The sequence below is a fragment of the Thermobia domestica genome, chromosome 3 (assembly GCF_964235325.1).
Source record: "Thermobia domestica chromosome 3, izTheDome1.hap1.1, whole genome shotgun sequence".
In the NCBI taxonomy this organism is placed as follows: Eukaryota; Metazoa; Arthropoda; class Insecta; order Zygentoma; family Lepismatidae; genus Thermobia; species Thermobia domestica.
The window spans coordinates 131984204-131999985 of record NC_137456.1 but is presented as its reverse complement, the minus strand read 5'-3'; the positions used below and the strand labels follow the sequence as shown (position 1 = coordinate 131999985).

The 15782-nt window shown below is 32.2% G+C and overlaps 1 protein-coding gene across 8 annotated transcripts in view; it reads right to left on the bottom strand.

Moving 5' to 3' along the window:
• Nucleotides 1-15782, bottom strand: part of LOC145680743 (uncharacterized) — a 488043-nt gene that overhangs the window by 68505 nt on the left and 403756 nt on the right. For all 8 annotated transcript variants that reach the window (XM_081751705.1, XM_081751706.1, XM_081751709.1 and 5 more), the window contains 4 exons: nucleotides 15003-15173; nucleotides 11857-12001; nucleotides 8686-8882; nucleotides 1266-1803 (listed from right to left, as the gene is read on the bottom strand). In XM_081751705.1, coding sequence (XP_081607831.1) covers nucleotides 1266-1803; nucleotides 8686-8882; nucleotides 11857-12001; nucleotides 15003-15173 — 1051 coding nt within the window. The remainder of the gene's footprint in view (nucleotides 1-1265; nucleotides 1804-8685; nucleotides 8883-11856; nucleotides 12002-15002; nucleotides 15174-15782) is intronic.

Below are 15782 nucleotides of genomic sequence, written 5' to 3'. Positions count from 1 at the left end.
ATACTCCGTTCTATACCGAGTGAATTTGAGCTGCGGATGCATTTAAAGTTGATTATATTTCTTTGATACAAAATCGAGACAATGGTATTCTTTGTTTCTGACTTTGTATGAGTTTCTTGACGTTGCTTCTAACTCCATGTGCAATAGAAAAATATACGTTATAATGCTGGCAAACCACTTTTCTTCCATTACTATATAATTTGTCCGGTTACTGAATCCACGCTAAGCAGAATGTGTATGGCGTATACCAACATGGATTTTTCATTTTCTCGAAATAAATCACTACAGATATCGATACGTAGTACGTATCGGACAATGCGACTTCATTGTCATACAAATTATGTATATCCAAGTTAATACACGAATATAGATTATCGCATACTATATACATGTATTACATAAAAATAGACAACATTTACAAGCTTTGTTAAGACTACGAGACGGCCGAGAAATAAAATAAAAACAGCACTGTCCCGTGCAAAACGGTTCATATGGCTAGCCAAATTAAGGCCAGAAGATATATACTATGCATTTCAACCACTGGCTGTTTCTGTAAGCGCCATCAGTAATGACTGCAATCTAAGGAATATGCTTAAAAATAGAGGCCAATCTGTTCCTGCCTGGCGGCTAATTGTAAAGATATAGAATACATTACCTCTGTGTGAAGTCATATTACTTTATTGATTCACCCTCATAAAGATAAGTATTTCGAAAAAATTATAAAATTCTTCGCGCTGCTGTTAAGCAACTAGTGCAGCTTCAGAGGGAGCAGGAGTGGAAGCAGCTAGTATGAATTAAGAAATGGGTCATATGCACTTTTCGTCATATATCGAATCTTTTTTTTTTAAGGTACAACAGTACAATGTAATCGACAGATAAGTTAGTGCAGTTGTACCAATTGAAACTTCATGGGCATTATTAAAGTTATAACTTGTTATGTTAGTAAATCGAAGCCTTCATAAGGAAAGACTATTAATATAATAAATTACAACTTTAATATGCCTGTGAAACTTCTTTCAGTACATCTACATCAATATGTCTGTCGTTTAAATTGAGTCCTGATGTCGTTAAAGAAAATCAAACCTGAGATAATATAAAAAGATGGTTCATGTTAAATCGAAGCTAGTAATCTACCTTAAATTTCATAATCTATCTAAATCTCTCTCAAACCATATTTTTGCTAGTTCAACATAGTTTTTTATGTAATAATGGACTATTGAAGATTCACAATGCTTAATGCAAAAATGTTATTAATGTTCACTAACCTCGAATTGTTTTTTCTCAGCAGCCAATCTTTCGCATTCTTCCTTGAGCCTCCTTTCTTGTTCTTCCAGCTTCCTCTTTTCTTCTTTTAGCCTTTCCTCCTCGGCTGACGTGGAAGAGCTGACGGTGGTTGTATTAGTGATGCTACCAGCATCCGAAGAAGTGTGCGACGTAACCTCAACTTTCTTTGTACCCGTTGTCGTTGTTTTGTGACCTTCTTTAGCTTTGCTGTCCTCCAATTCACTCCTATGAACCTCAACAACCACTGTTGTTTCTTGTGAGTCACTCAACTCATCACTATTACGTCTTCCTTTGACAGAAGAACCATCTACTATGTCCGTCGGTTTACTATCTACTTTACCTAAATGTATCACAGTTTTACCTCCTCGTTTCATAGTGTCCTCTGTTTCACTACAACTTGTTTCAATTTCGCTATTTCGTCGCTTCTGCAGTTCCTTCTCCGCCTTCTCCCACTCGTATTCGATTTCGTCCCATTCTTTGTTCCTGTCAATTGTCACCGCGTCCTCAATCTGACCCACTCTGTAAAATAAAAAAAGATTTTCGTGGTGAAAAGTTACCCAAAGGAAGGATTAAAATAAATATAGGAATAAGAAGGTTTACAATTGTTTTGCTTTCGAGATATTTGTTACATTGATTTGACACTAGCTCGGAAAATGTTCTTAAAAGCTCGATATGTATTTACTTTCTTCTTTACAAGTTTTAAAAAATATATATATATTCTTTTTCCTGAATTTTACGTCCCACGATACTACTCTTTAGGCTAAAGGACACTGACAAATTAAATCATCGTGAATCCTTAGGCTAAAGGACAATAAGAAATCAAAATTCCTTTAGGCTATAGGATACCGGCAAATTAAATGATAATGAATCTTTAGGCTAAAGGACAATGACAAATTAAATAATAATGAATGGTGAAAGGATACTACATAACGTTTAGGAAAACAAATGACAAAATATTGAGATTTACAATGATGTAATAACTAAGAAACAAGATAGTCTACGTGTTTGAAATACGATATTATACTTGTTTTGATGGACCGGATCACATAAGACAGTTACTACACCATTTATGCGATGACATCAAACCATGATAATAATGCCAACCCAATGTTTTAAGCATGTTTAAATATCTTACAGTTTAAATTCTTATATTTATTTATGAAAGCCTCTTCAATCTCTTCCGAAATAAGTAACTTTATATATATTGCCTAAACATATCGTTGTTGCTCTGTTTCGGTAAACAAAATAGATCTTACGCACTTTTTTCTGGTCAGTGTAACCAGTCCCAAAACTCCAGGTTCGTCGTTATCAAAACGACGGTAATTATGACTAAGAGCTTCCGGTTTCAAAACTACCAAATTACATTTATTATTATTATTATTATTATTATTATTATTATTATTGCCATGTAATATTACCACCCGTTGTACAGTCCGAAACAATATTAAGTGTAGGTTGGAGCTATAAGAAATGATATCTCCAACCTATACTTAATATTGTTTCTGACTGTACAATGTAATAATTGATGGAGCTCAAATTACGCGGAAATAAGAAATATCTACGGCACTAATTACATTATTTCATAGTACTTGTTACAGTAAAAATAACGAACTAAAGTTCACGATGTCCTCTTCTTTTTACCCTGTTATTTTGAAAATACATTCCTCTCTCTCATATCTATATCTATCTATCTATCTATATATATATATATATATATATATATATATATATATATATATATATATATATATATATATATATATATATATATATATATATATATATATATATATAGTGCAGAGATTTTAAACAGTAAGCACGTAAAAGATTTACGATGGGTAGTAGGTAAGATTTCAAAAATAAATACTATACAATTATTGATAATACTTGACAAGTTTAAAAAATAATGGTAAAAATTTACTATACGTAAATAATATCTTCTGAATATTGACATATCACGAATATTTTCCGTGAGTGATAGAAAAGAATTACTTCTTTTGCATGTACACTAACAAATTTGATAGTTTTATATCAAAACTACTAATACTTAGGTATTAATGTGGACGATATTAAAGCCTATCTTCAGGATTATTTAACAAGCTTATATCATGTTACGTAGTGAGTTGATCACATGCTGTGATCGTATACTTCAGTGGTAATAAAATAATAGTAAGAATTACAGGATACCAGTATGTAGTTACAATATCAGAAAAGACCCCTGTAGCGAGGGTCTAAAATACACTTACTCCACAGTGCAATTATTCTATTTATTTATGACCGAGTAGTGCAGCATTACCTGATCAATAATTTGTTTTTAATGTCAATTTACAGGTATCAAAATTCATGGTTCTAGCAGCATTTATTCAGTCACACAGACACTAGGTCGAAAACAGTACAAAGCAATCTTAGAAATACTTTGCTGATACATTGTTGCCAAATACATATTTATGTCAAAATTTGCGAGTTTCGTGATACTGTATAGGCCTATCGATATATATATATATATATATTTTTTTTACAGAATCTAATAATGTAAAATAAAAGAGAAAAATGTTTAAACTATTAGTATCTTAGTAATTTAATTTTAGTATTAGTAACTTAACACTGTTAGAAATTTTATTTAAAAAATTAAGTTTATTGATAAAATTTGTAATAATGTTATCCCAGTCTTTGTCTAGATTATCTTTTTCAGTGTAAGAAGCCAACACTTTTCTTTTGATTTGAGAAGTTGCATGGTGCAAAATAGTACTGTTTTGAACTCTTCGTTATTTTAACTGCGTACTGATATCCAATAGTTTTTACGACTACTTTATTTCCAATGAAATATAGCACTACAGCATGTGATCAACTCGCTGGGTTGTTAAATAAACCTGATAAGTTGAACTCGATAAATATGTTCAAAATATTGATGATAATCTGAGGTATTATGCTCACCACAGGAATACTTGAGGATTAGTAATTTTGATATAAAATTAAAATTATGTTCCTTGTATTCCATTAGTGAATTTAGTAGTATTCGGCAGTTAGAAATATATTGCTACTTATAAAATAATGTATTTACCTTCGTATGCTGTAATTTTACTTTTTTGTCCAATATTTCAATAACTACTTGGCTATTATTTTCTTCAGGAACGTGGATTAGTGAAACCTTACAATTTCAACTGGGATTACGTTCCTTTATTTCCTCAAAATTCCGTATCTAGTTCCTGTGTTTTGGATTCGTTCTATGGACAGTAACTACTACTTTCTCCAATCTTGACACAAATAATATGAAAAAGCAATAATTATTTTTAAAAAATAAATAAATAAAACGAACATCCACTATTTACAACTTAGTTTGGTTGTATCCAAGAATTAACAACATTGAAACATGGATGCAACTAAAGGAAGTTGTAAATATTGGAGGTTTCTGTTAAAAACCATAACATTTACTGCTTTTTCATATTATTTATACTAAGATTGGAGAAAAGCCACATTAGTATATATAGGAAAAAATAGAGACGCAGGAATTGGACACAAGAGTCCTGGGAAAATAGGAACGTGATTACAGTTGAGGCTCTCGATTTTCTTCGAATTCACGCCTGTTGAAGAAAGTAACATCCAAATAGTAACTGAAATATTGGTTGAAAAAAAAAATCACAACGTACAAAGGTAAATATTTTTTATTTTACTTTATTATATATTAATATATCATAGCATAAAAAATAAATACTTTCACTTTTTATACTGCTACTTGATATTTACAGGTTCTCAGTACTTGTCAAATTTTCTCAAATTTATCCAGTTGCACTTTAGGTTAACCAGTTGCACTTTAAGTTAACTTACCCAAACCAACAACTTCCATCTTCGATACACGAAAACTTCCATCAAGGCATTTAGAATATATACTATTATTCTAATAGGTTTTATATTTTATTTTTTTTAATCTGCAAATACGTATTGCTAAGTTTTTCCTGAAACACTTTTCGTACCTAGCATTTTTAGTGATTATTTTTACACTACATCTTGTGATTCTATCGATTCAAACATGCAATAATTAAGACCTCGTATTGCAAATAGCACTCTCTGAGCATATTCGTTGATCACAAAAATGAACATAATAGGATGATGAGTAGCACAGGAAGTAAAGGGTATCTGTGGGCAGGGTCAGTCGAACCAAGCGTCCAACACTGATGTCTAATATGCAAATAAGTTGAGCTACAATGTTAAATAGCTTTAGAAATTAATTTTCTTTTTACACAAAGAGTAAACCACTACAAATATTTAATGTATAATACTTTAATGGCAATTGTGTTAAAATCTTCAATAATACGGGGAATTTTAATATCAAATTGCCCTAGTATCTTGAACGTAATGCTGTACTGACGTCAAGGAAATTGTTTAATGAATAAAACACAGTAATAATAAAGAGATGGGACAATAAATAACTCGAATTAATGACTGTTCACATGTAATACTCATTATTTCATTATTTCTAAGGATACAGAAGCATATAAATGAAATTAAGTTTTACGTCCCATGGTTATGCCGGTTAGGCTAAAGGAGACGGTGATGATGAGAGATGAGTGAAATGGTGGAATGAAGAAAGTGGGAGGGAACGGGAGAACCCCAAGAAAACCCACGAGCACGGTGTTTGTCCAGCACAAAGGATACAGAAGCATAAAATGAGTTCAAAAATATCAATTTAATAATAGTTTTGAGTTTCTTGAAAATAGACGATGTCGAAATATGCTTTATAAATAAGCTCTTTTCTTATTCTTTCATCCACCAAAAATTAAACATACTAAAATATATAGGTGTTGGAAAATACTGGAATATTAAAATATTGAAAGAAAATCTTGGAAGAACAAAGTAAAAGCTTTGTTGAACAATATTTTCCTCTGCCATTCTGATGGTATTTATATGTGTATGGTATACACTCTAGTTGACAAATCCACACAAAATATAGCCTATATTTTACAATATCAAAACAGTATTAGTTAGATTATTATGTAGTGTGTTTATAGTGTTTTTGGGATAAGATACACGCCTTACGCACTTTTCTAATATTACAAATTATAAACACATGCAGTGAGTGGCGAATTGTAGTACATTATCTAATTCTTCAAACAAGTTACAGGATGTTTCGCTATTTGAAATCAGAGGTATATTATTATGAAGATTTTTTTTTAGATTAAAGATTTTTCGGAGAAAAGAGTTCTAGAAATGTCTGAGTAAAATTTGAACATCAAGAAAACATTAGTGATCGAATGCAATATTATCTTTGTATTGAGTAGTAGTAGCAGCATGTGTTCTTTTGCTATGTAATTCGTTAAGTAAAGCTTGTTAAGGTTAACCATATTCATTTATCATTAGATCATCATGTAAGAGTACTTGAAATTGTACTTGATGAATGCGCGATTGCTTGAACAACTTGTTAGCGGCTCAAAATGAAACCATGAAACTATTTAAGATATCAGATAACACATTATTGCAGTCTTTGAAAAGGTGATACCATGAGCTGAAATTATATTGGAATTTTGCGAGCGAAGCTTCGCGACTATCTCTTGTGTTTTGTTCTATCTCAATATTGAGTGACATATGTATAAGGCATGCCCAAATGAAAGTGAGACTGATACATTTAAGCAAAGCTTTATTTAGTTTTAATGCACAGGTACAGTATATTATAAATTGAAAAGTGTTAGGGGACACGATCTGTGTAACATTACTGTCTATACATAATCACCTCGGTGGTTGAGATAGACGTCTCATTGATCCACGAGATTATGGATACCATCAGCAAAGAAAGTCACGGGTTGCGTTCGAAACCATTCTTCAACTGTTTCTCGCACTTCATCGGTTCCCTTGCTCACAGACAGGCAGTCTGCAATCTCCCAGGCTGTTATTCGGAGATTCTCCCTCACAAGGGCGTCCATTGCAACAATTGATTCATCCGTGACGACCACATGTGCCTGACCTGGTCGTGGCATGCCCGCTGTACTCAAGTCTATGACAAAACTTACTACACCATCACATAGATCCTATCCACTATATGTCAAATTTCTTCTGACATACACTGCTATCTACCAGGAAAATCGCAAAGTTGTACCACTGGGAATAACGGCACTCCAACCTCAGTCCCACTTTTAGTTGGGCATGCCTTATATATTATATATATTGTAGATCTCTAATTATATTTTACGTCGAGCTCCTTCATGGCTAAGCGGTTAGCGTACGCGCCTTTGGTGCGGGAGACCCGGGTTCGATTCCCGGCGGGAGCTCATGTGGTTCGGATTTCACGTTAATCAGTAGGTCCACGTCTCATATAGCCTCGCTGCTGAACGGGACGTAAAACTCAAAATCAATCAATCAATCAATCAATATTTTACGTCTTTATATAACAACTAACTCCTGAAGAACGAAACTTGTTATAAAAATGGGACTCGTATTTATATTCCAGAGTTCAATCTGTAAGCATACTTACCAAAAGAGAAGGACGTAGCGATGAAGCTACAGGGAGGTTCTATGAATTTCTGAGTTCTACATGTGATTTAATTTATTTGCTTCTCCTTCCACTAACTTTCGTTTTTATGCAGTAGCTAACTACACTTTAAAACTAATGTTAGGGCTGTATGTATTTCTTTCCAACTTTGTAAACTCTTATAAAAATTCAGCGATATAAAACAAAAATAAAACTTTTAAATTTGTAGCATTTACGTATGTATAATGTACTATATATTAACACATTTATACACTAATCACATTCACAAAAGATATCAATACGTAATGAAAATTGACACTATTGTTGTGTAAGATATTTGAAACTACGTCCAAGAAGAAATTTTAATAGCCATTACACATTTTCTTTTCTTTTCTATTTTCTTTTTAATGCCATTATAAAATTGAAACCTTTTTGTTCTGTTTCGTTTATTTTGAGTTCAGCGCATTCTTTATAGCACTGAGGCTATATGAGACTTAGATCTCCATTTTCCAGATATATATAAGTATCCATTAATTTTTTCACAAATTATTGTTTAAAAAAATCACCAATTTCAATGTGTGCGAATTCCACATTACACTGGAGATCTACGTCTCATATAGTCTCAGTGCTATAAAGGATACGCTTAACTCAAAATAAACGAAACAAAACAAAAAAAGGTTTCAATTTTATAATATTATATACCTGTCTGCAATGCCTTTAACGGTTTCATTTAATTATATATATATATATATACTGTATAATATAAAATTAAATGAAACCGTTAAAGGCATATAATTAAAAAAAACTAAAATTTTGAACATGGTGATGGTGATTTGTACAGACAATAACATGTATTCTCCCTCAGAAGTAAAGTAAATTTACACATAAAAATCTTAAAAATATTAAATTATCAGTTAGACAATAACAATCACACTAAATACCTTTCTTCTTGCACCTCTTCTTTAACAATTGACAATCTTTTCTTTTCTTCCCAACTGGGACTTTGATCTCCTCCATCGCCATTGACACTACTCGCTGAACTATTGTAGCCAGAGGATTCGCCTGGAAACAAATCCTGACCAGCTCCTTTGCGAACTATTAATTCTAACTGTTTGGACGACTTCAACAAATTTACAGCCTATTAAATATAAAAGAAAAATACGTAGTATTGAGAAAAAAAACATGAACCTAAAGAAAGAAGTAGAAGAATTTAAAGTAAAAAGAACTTTAACGAAAAGTAGGGTTAAGTTGATTCGAAATAAAAAGCAGTCCCTTAAATTTTGATTGTTCTACACTAGACTTTTTTCACACAAAATTACAAAATTTACAAACCATCCTTTGAGTCTTAAATCCTCATCACAGGCTTGATTACTTTTGAATAACATTTCTCTGTAGGTTTCTATACAGTTAATTACCTTTGTAATTAATTTCGTCGGTAACTCTGCAGTTAGATAAAGTTTTGTACAGTTTTCCGTAATTTACATAAATCACTTGGAAATGAGATTATATTTCTGTACTTTATATATCAACACATTGGAGGCTATGTAATCTTGTAGACGATTCGTCATTCACTGGAATTAGAGTAATTACAGAATCATAAACAAGTGTTTCAATAATTAGCGATATCCAAGTTTTATAAACAACTCCTAAAATCTTCTGTAGATATCCAATTGGTTTAAGATGATGATGTGTATTCATCCTCTACTCTACATTCAGGTTTAAGTACACTGACAGCCTAAGACTATTTCCTAATTCACGATTTCAATATGGCGTCATAGAGTAACGTAATTCCACTACACTAAGAATGTTTTCAAGTGGTGAAAGTGAGATTTAAAATTCTAAGCGAGATTGCTACTTTTAGTCATGTGTGGAAATTAAACGTTTTTAAATTATGATAGTCAAATTTATTTATCTATCTATCTATCTATCTATCTATCTATATATATATATATATATATATATATATATATATATATATATATATATATATATATATATATATATTTAAATAAAGGGACGGACGGACCATTATTTTTTATTTTATTCACGAACATAATTCCAGATACAGTTTAAAGTTTGATTAAAAGTGTATCCAGTCGTAGTGCAGAGTTATATGCAGCTTAAGAATTAAATAAATCTACGGGTATATGTGGCATTTCATTGTATAACTTAGGAAGCCTGTAGAACAGAGAAAGTTGAATTATTGAAAGTCTAGGTCGTACTATATAAAGACGACAAGTGTTACGTATATCTGAGTTGAATTCGGAAATACAATTCTAACACTAGCAATTCTGACCTGAGTTTACCATGTGTGAGTTTATACAGACATTTGAGGTCACTGATTTTATGACAAGTGTCGGTAGTTGAATATTTAATGTTCGTAACAGTTCGTGTTTTGTCATAGCAAGTGTGTGAAGTACTCTGAAACGTACTATAGTAAGGAAAAAGTTTAGAACTAAGTTTAACCGGGATCGGTTTGTAGGGGCTGCCATTGTCCAGACAGGTGAACAATATTCCACTTTAGAAGAAATTGTCTTGTAGAACGGTGCTAAGGAAGAGATGTTCCGTATTTCTCTATCTGTACATAAGTCCTAGGATGCGCATCTATTGCCTAGTAATAGTGTTCTAAAGTTCTGTAAAAGTTAGTTTTGTGTCAAAAGTAACTCAGATATTCTTGATTATTGACTCTCGTGATGGGCGAACCATATATGTTGTATGAGGTATGTACAATATTTTTCTTCAGGAAAAATATTCTGGATCTGCTCTTATCAGAATTTACTTTTAGGAGACATTGTTACACCAAGAGGAATATATATATATATCGTTTTGAAGTAGCTCCGAGTCCTGTGTACTGTTCAGTTCCTTGAAGATTTTGCAGTCGTCTGCAAATAAGATTCTGCTGGAAGTTAAGTTGAAGCCACTAGCCAGGTCATCCATGTACAATATGAATAAGAGTGGTCCCAGTACACTTCCTTGTTCTACTCTGGATGTTACAGGCAGAGGGTTAGAAATCAATCCGGCCAAGATGACTCTCTGGGTGCAATCTTGTAGGTAGCTAATCAACAAAAAGTAGCCCATGTATACCAAGTCTATTGGAGATTTTGTAAATTACATAAGGATAGTTAATGGAATCGAAGGCTTTAGATAAATCGAAGTAGATTGTGTCAAATTGTGCATTGTTGGAAACACTATTTACAACATGATTAAGCATCTTACTGAGATTAGTAAGGCAAGAGCTATTTGACACGAAACTATATAGGCTTTAATATAGGGAGAGGATTTGTAAAGTCTGTTATTGATAATTTTCTCGTAGACGATAGATGTGTTTAAGAGAAGCGAGATAGACTTGAAGGATGACACGCTACCTTTCGGATAGATGGGAATGATATGGTCTGTTTACCAAGAAGAGGAAAATAGCCTTCTATGAACCATCTGTTAAAAATGAGTGAAAACGGGGGAGGGGGGGGATAATAGATGCTGTGAAACGTAGAAAGATCTCGAGCTTATATTGTCAAGCCTGAGGCTTTCTCAGATGGGAGAGACGATAAGAGTGATCCAATCTCGAGGGGTGGTAAATATTCGAGATAACGTGAATGAGCAAACAGACTGAACAGGGAGAAAAGTGGATGGTGTATTTGCATTTGAGAATTTGTTACAAATGAATTAATTAAAAATGGTGTTATTTCTTTATTTTCTGCACTTGAGTCCCCATTGTATATTACAAGAAGTGGTAGAACTTTTAGACCTAGACCTGAAAAGAGATCAGAATTGTTTAGGGTTGTTGATGCTGGTGTCTGCAATTTCTGAAAGTCCATAGGTATTTGCACCTCAGCAGTTTTTTGCGTGACGCTTTATGTCATTAAAGTCCCTGTAGATACGAATGTTTCTTTGGGAATGCAAGTCACAGTTTCCAATCCCTTTTCTTATTCCGCAATGTGTGGCGAGTCTCTTCGTCGTGCCATGGTGAAAATTTCATTTTTTTTTTTTTTTTTTAATTTTTTGGACGGTACACAGTCTTTTACCGTTGAATGAACAACTAATTCTTTATTGAAAGAAATTAATTTAATTAGTTGTAAAGCTTACATATATGTTATTAAAAATAAGATACTTACATCACTAAAATGAATGTCGTCGAAACCTGTGCCATTACACTCCAGTATTTGGTCCCCTGGCCTTAATCCAGCTTCTCTAGCTAAACCACCCTCCTTTGTAAATTGTACAAATATGCCAGGTTTCCATTCAGGTCCTTTGCATATGCTGAAAATAAATATAATATTAAGAAGCAGTCTACCGATGATTTTTTAAAACTTTTACTATCGTAAAAGAAAGTTAGATTAGTAACATCAAATAGTTTTTTTTTTTTTTTTTTTTTTTTTTTAACATTCCAGCGCAATACGATTTACATTGATCCCAATTATATAAGATCGTACAACAGTCGAATGGTTTGGTTGATTAATTGTCGATACCAGAATTGTTGATAATTCCTGTCTGTGCAATGACTACATCATTGATGGTATTTGTCAATAAATAAATAAATAAATAAAAACTCATTTGGACGAGACTTTGGGGAACTTGTATCGGGGGAGAATAATAATTTTCATTAAATGGAGTGAGTGGATAGTTTTCGGGTCCGAGAAAGTGAACTAACTGGCTCAACATTTTTCCCGCCAAGCAAAGTTCCATCTTCCAGATATATTATTATGTGGACTTTATACTACTTTATACTATGTGAAAAATTTAGAATTTTTGTACATACTTTAACTTTTTGTATGTTAAATATATAAACAGAGATGAGCTTACGAAAATAAAATAAGATACATTTTATGTATATTTACATAATATGTACGATGCAAACATTGCAACTTGTTCATAATTTTTTACATTAAAATAAACTTCGATATTTCACGTATTTTTGACAATTATTTAAAATAAGTTTCATATTTAAAAACTTTTGTCATATGCATCATATTCATGTACACTCATGTCCAAAATGATTGTTGCATATCTATAACTGTCTTCTTGTAAGAATATAATTTGATAATCATTTTGCAGGGTATTTTTTAATACTGATACTATATGTATAATCGGCAAATGTATATTTGTGGTAAATTTCGTAGGAAAAGAATTATAAATACGAAAATTAGAATGAGTAAAACAAAATGTTGCTAAGTGGACAACAAAATTTTATTTTTGTTTTATTGTTCTTATTTACGGCTCTTTTGACATGAAATTTGCCACATACATGTCTTTCCCGATTATACAGATACTAACATTATAAGAAATACCGGGCGAATTTGTTATCAAATTATATTCCTATATCAACATATTTATAGACATGCGACAATAATTTTGGACGTGAGTGTACATATGCAGAAGCGCTTGGTCTTGGTCCGTTAAATAAAATATTTTTTCTGGTAGCTCAGCTCAACAATAAATGAAGTTTTAGATTCTTGTGAACTTATGCTTTAGTGGAAATAATAGTGAAACTCTTTTAGCAAGACAAGATTTCTATCTAAAATATGGAAATCTGGGATTTTTTTTGCTAAGTTCATATATAAATTTATATTTTGATTGTACTAAAATACGGTTTATGGTGTAATGTGTAGGTATTTTCTAGTCTAAACATGAGTCGTTAAACTAGAAGAAATACATTTTGGTGTATCTATATTAATATATATTAGCGCGTAAGAACCAATGAAATTTAAGCAAACACAACTTAGTTCTTTAACATATTACTATGAAAATTTTAGAATAGGCCTGCGATTAATATTTAGTTTTTAAAAAATTAAGCTTAAAGCTAGCACGAAAATAAATGACCTTAATTCACACGATGTGCACGACAAAATTACCTACAGTTTTCCCATTTTAAACGAAGTGTTTATTTCTCGAATTATGTCTTCCTAACACTTTTCAGTATAATCCCCTTTTATTTCTACACTTCGGTTCACTTCGATTTTAACCCAACTATCAAATGCATCTGGAAAGTCATGTAACTGTGGGGGAGAGAATCTGTTTTCGAAATAGAAAATGGCACTTTGAAGAGCTCTATGAACGCAAAACGTCTGTCCCGCAATGAATCCTTCAGTTTTGCAAACCGAGAAAAGTCACTGGAGATAGGATTGGGTAGGTAGAGTGTATGAGGAAAAAGTCCCATATTCTTATTCTATTGATATTGCAATTCTGAGTTACTAAGACGGTGAGGGGTTTGGTTAATGTTGTCGCACTGACTGTTGCTGGATTAAAGAGAGAAATAAATGTTTCATCCCTTCTGATTACAGATTCGAACAATTGTCTATTGCTTGCACAGGGTCTTATTAGAAAACCGCTGACAATTAACATACAGGAGACCTCTTCATCCCACTGTCGAAAGACTTAACATTAGCAAACTAATCTTGGTCAACTGGAGAGGTATATCAATTTTTTTCGACAGTACCGTGGTCTTTAAAGTTACTGTTGTGCTCAACTGCTCACCTTTCATCCTACTGATCAGTGTCTCCAGACGAAAGATGTTTTCTGTGGTTGTGACACAAATTAAGCGTTTATACTTTTAGATAATATCCCTTCGCTTGTAAATTTGTGAATCCGTATCGACAAGAATAATACACCCATAAATATCTTATGTCGATAAATATAGACAGCTTTTTCACTACAAGCAAGCAAAAAGTTTATCATAACACGTTGCTCTCCACAGTGAAATCCATTAGTTTAGAACGGTACCAAAACAGCTTTATTTTAGAGACGAATGTACAAAGAACCATTAATCAGAAGATTCAAATTTAGCGTAGGAGTACTTACACCTTAAAGTCAATTCACGTATTGATTTACTTACACTTTTATTCGGACAAGTCAAAACAGCACATAAGTTTGATATGCACCTCGTATGTTTATAAATATACTAGTCTAACGATCTCCATAAATTATTACAATTACAATAATTTTATATAGGTGATATTTGGCCAAAATGCCTATGCTCATTAAATAGCCAGTGAAATAAATTAATTTAAATAACTGAATTGATACTTTTTATAATGTTGAAATATATTGCTGATACAACTCAGATAGCATAAGAAAGATCGTGATTCGAATTTCCTTAAGCTTACTTTTCAAAACATTATTCAATTCATACTAAAACAACTTAAAATGATATACCTTAGAATTTAGCAACACTTAGTTTTTTTTTTAAATATATATATATCATCTTATATGTCCAAAAATTTAATATTTTAGATTGAGAAAAATCTTCAACAAGAATACTTACCCACAGCCTAATTTACTATGCCCTACTAGATTGAGGTATATTTTAATATCACGTGGGTCCTCACAGCGAGAACCTGACACGGAGCTGGATGACAAGGCTCGTACTAAGGCTGGTGGAGAACTTTCTTCAGGTTCTTCAACCAACTTCCAGGTAAGTGGGTCACTGCGTTTGCTGAAAATTAATGGATTTATTAGCTTACCTTCGTAAATTTATATTAGTTTTTGTTTAAAGTGTTACTGCAATATACGTAAATAATTTTTATATTGATATGCATCTTAAATTGACTGTTTTGTGTTCTTCAGACCCTAATATTCTGTCATTACATTAAGAAAAGGGAAATATTGATTGTAACTGGTTTCCTACCTTTTATTTTTTTTTCTTTCCGTGAAAATAAGGAGTAATATTCTGTACTTTTGTTACTAATATGACTTTTGTCATTTTATTAATACAGTTGGGAGTGTAAATAATCTGACATTGTAGAAACAAATGAAGAGCATAACTAAGTTGTGTATGTACGTTCAAGAAAGGATTTATAGATTTATAGTAATGCAAGTGTGGTTGAAGTTATGGGAATAGTTTTGGGATACAGGATGGTTCCTGTTTAATTGGAAGTGTGTAGTGATAGATGAATGGATTGATATAGTAGTATAAGCCAAATAAAGATTAATAGTGAAAAGACAGTAGTATCGACATTCATTGGTTAACTCTAGTCAGGGGCGGGTCCAGGACGGGCTTCTGGGGAGGGGAGCTTTTAAGAGCTCCAAACTCTGGGATGAGTTT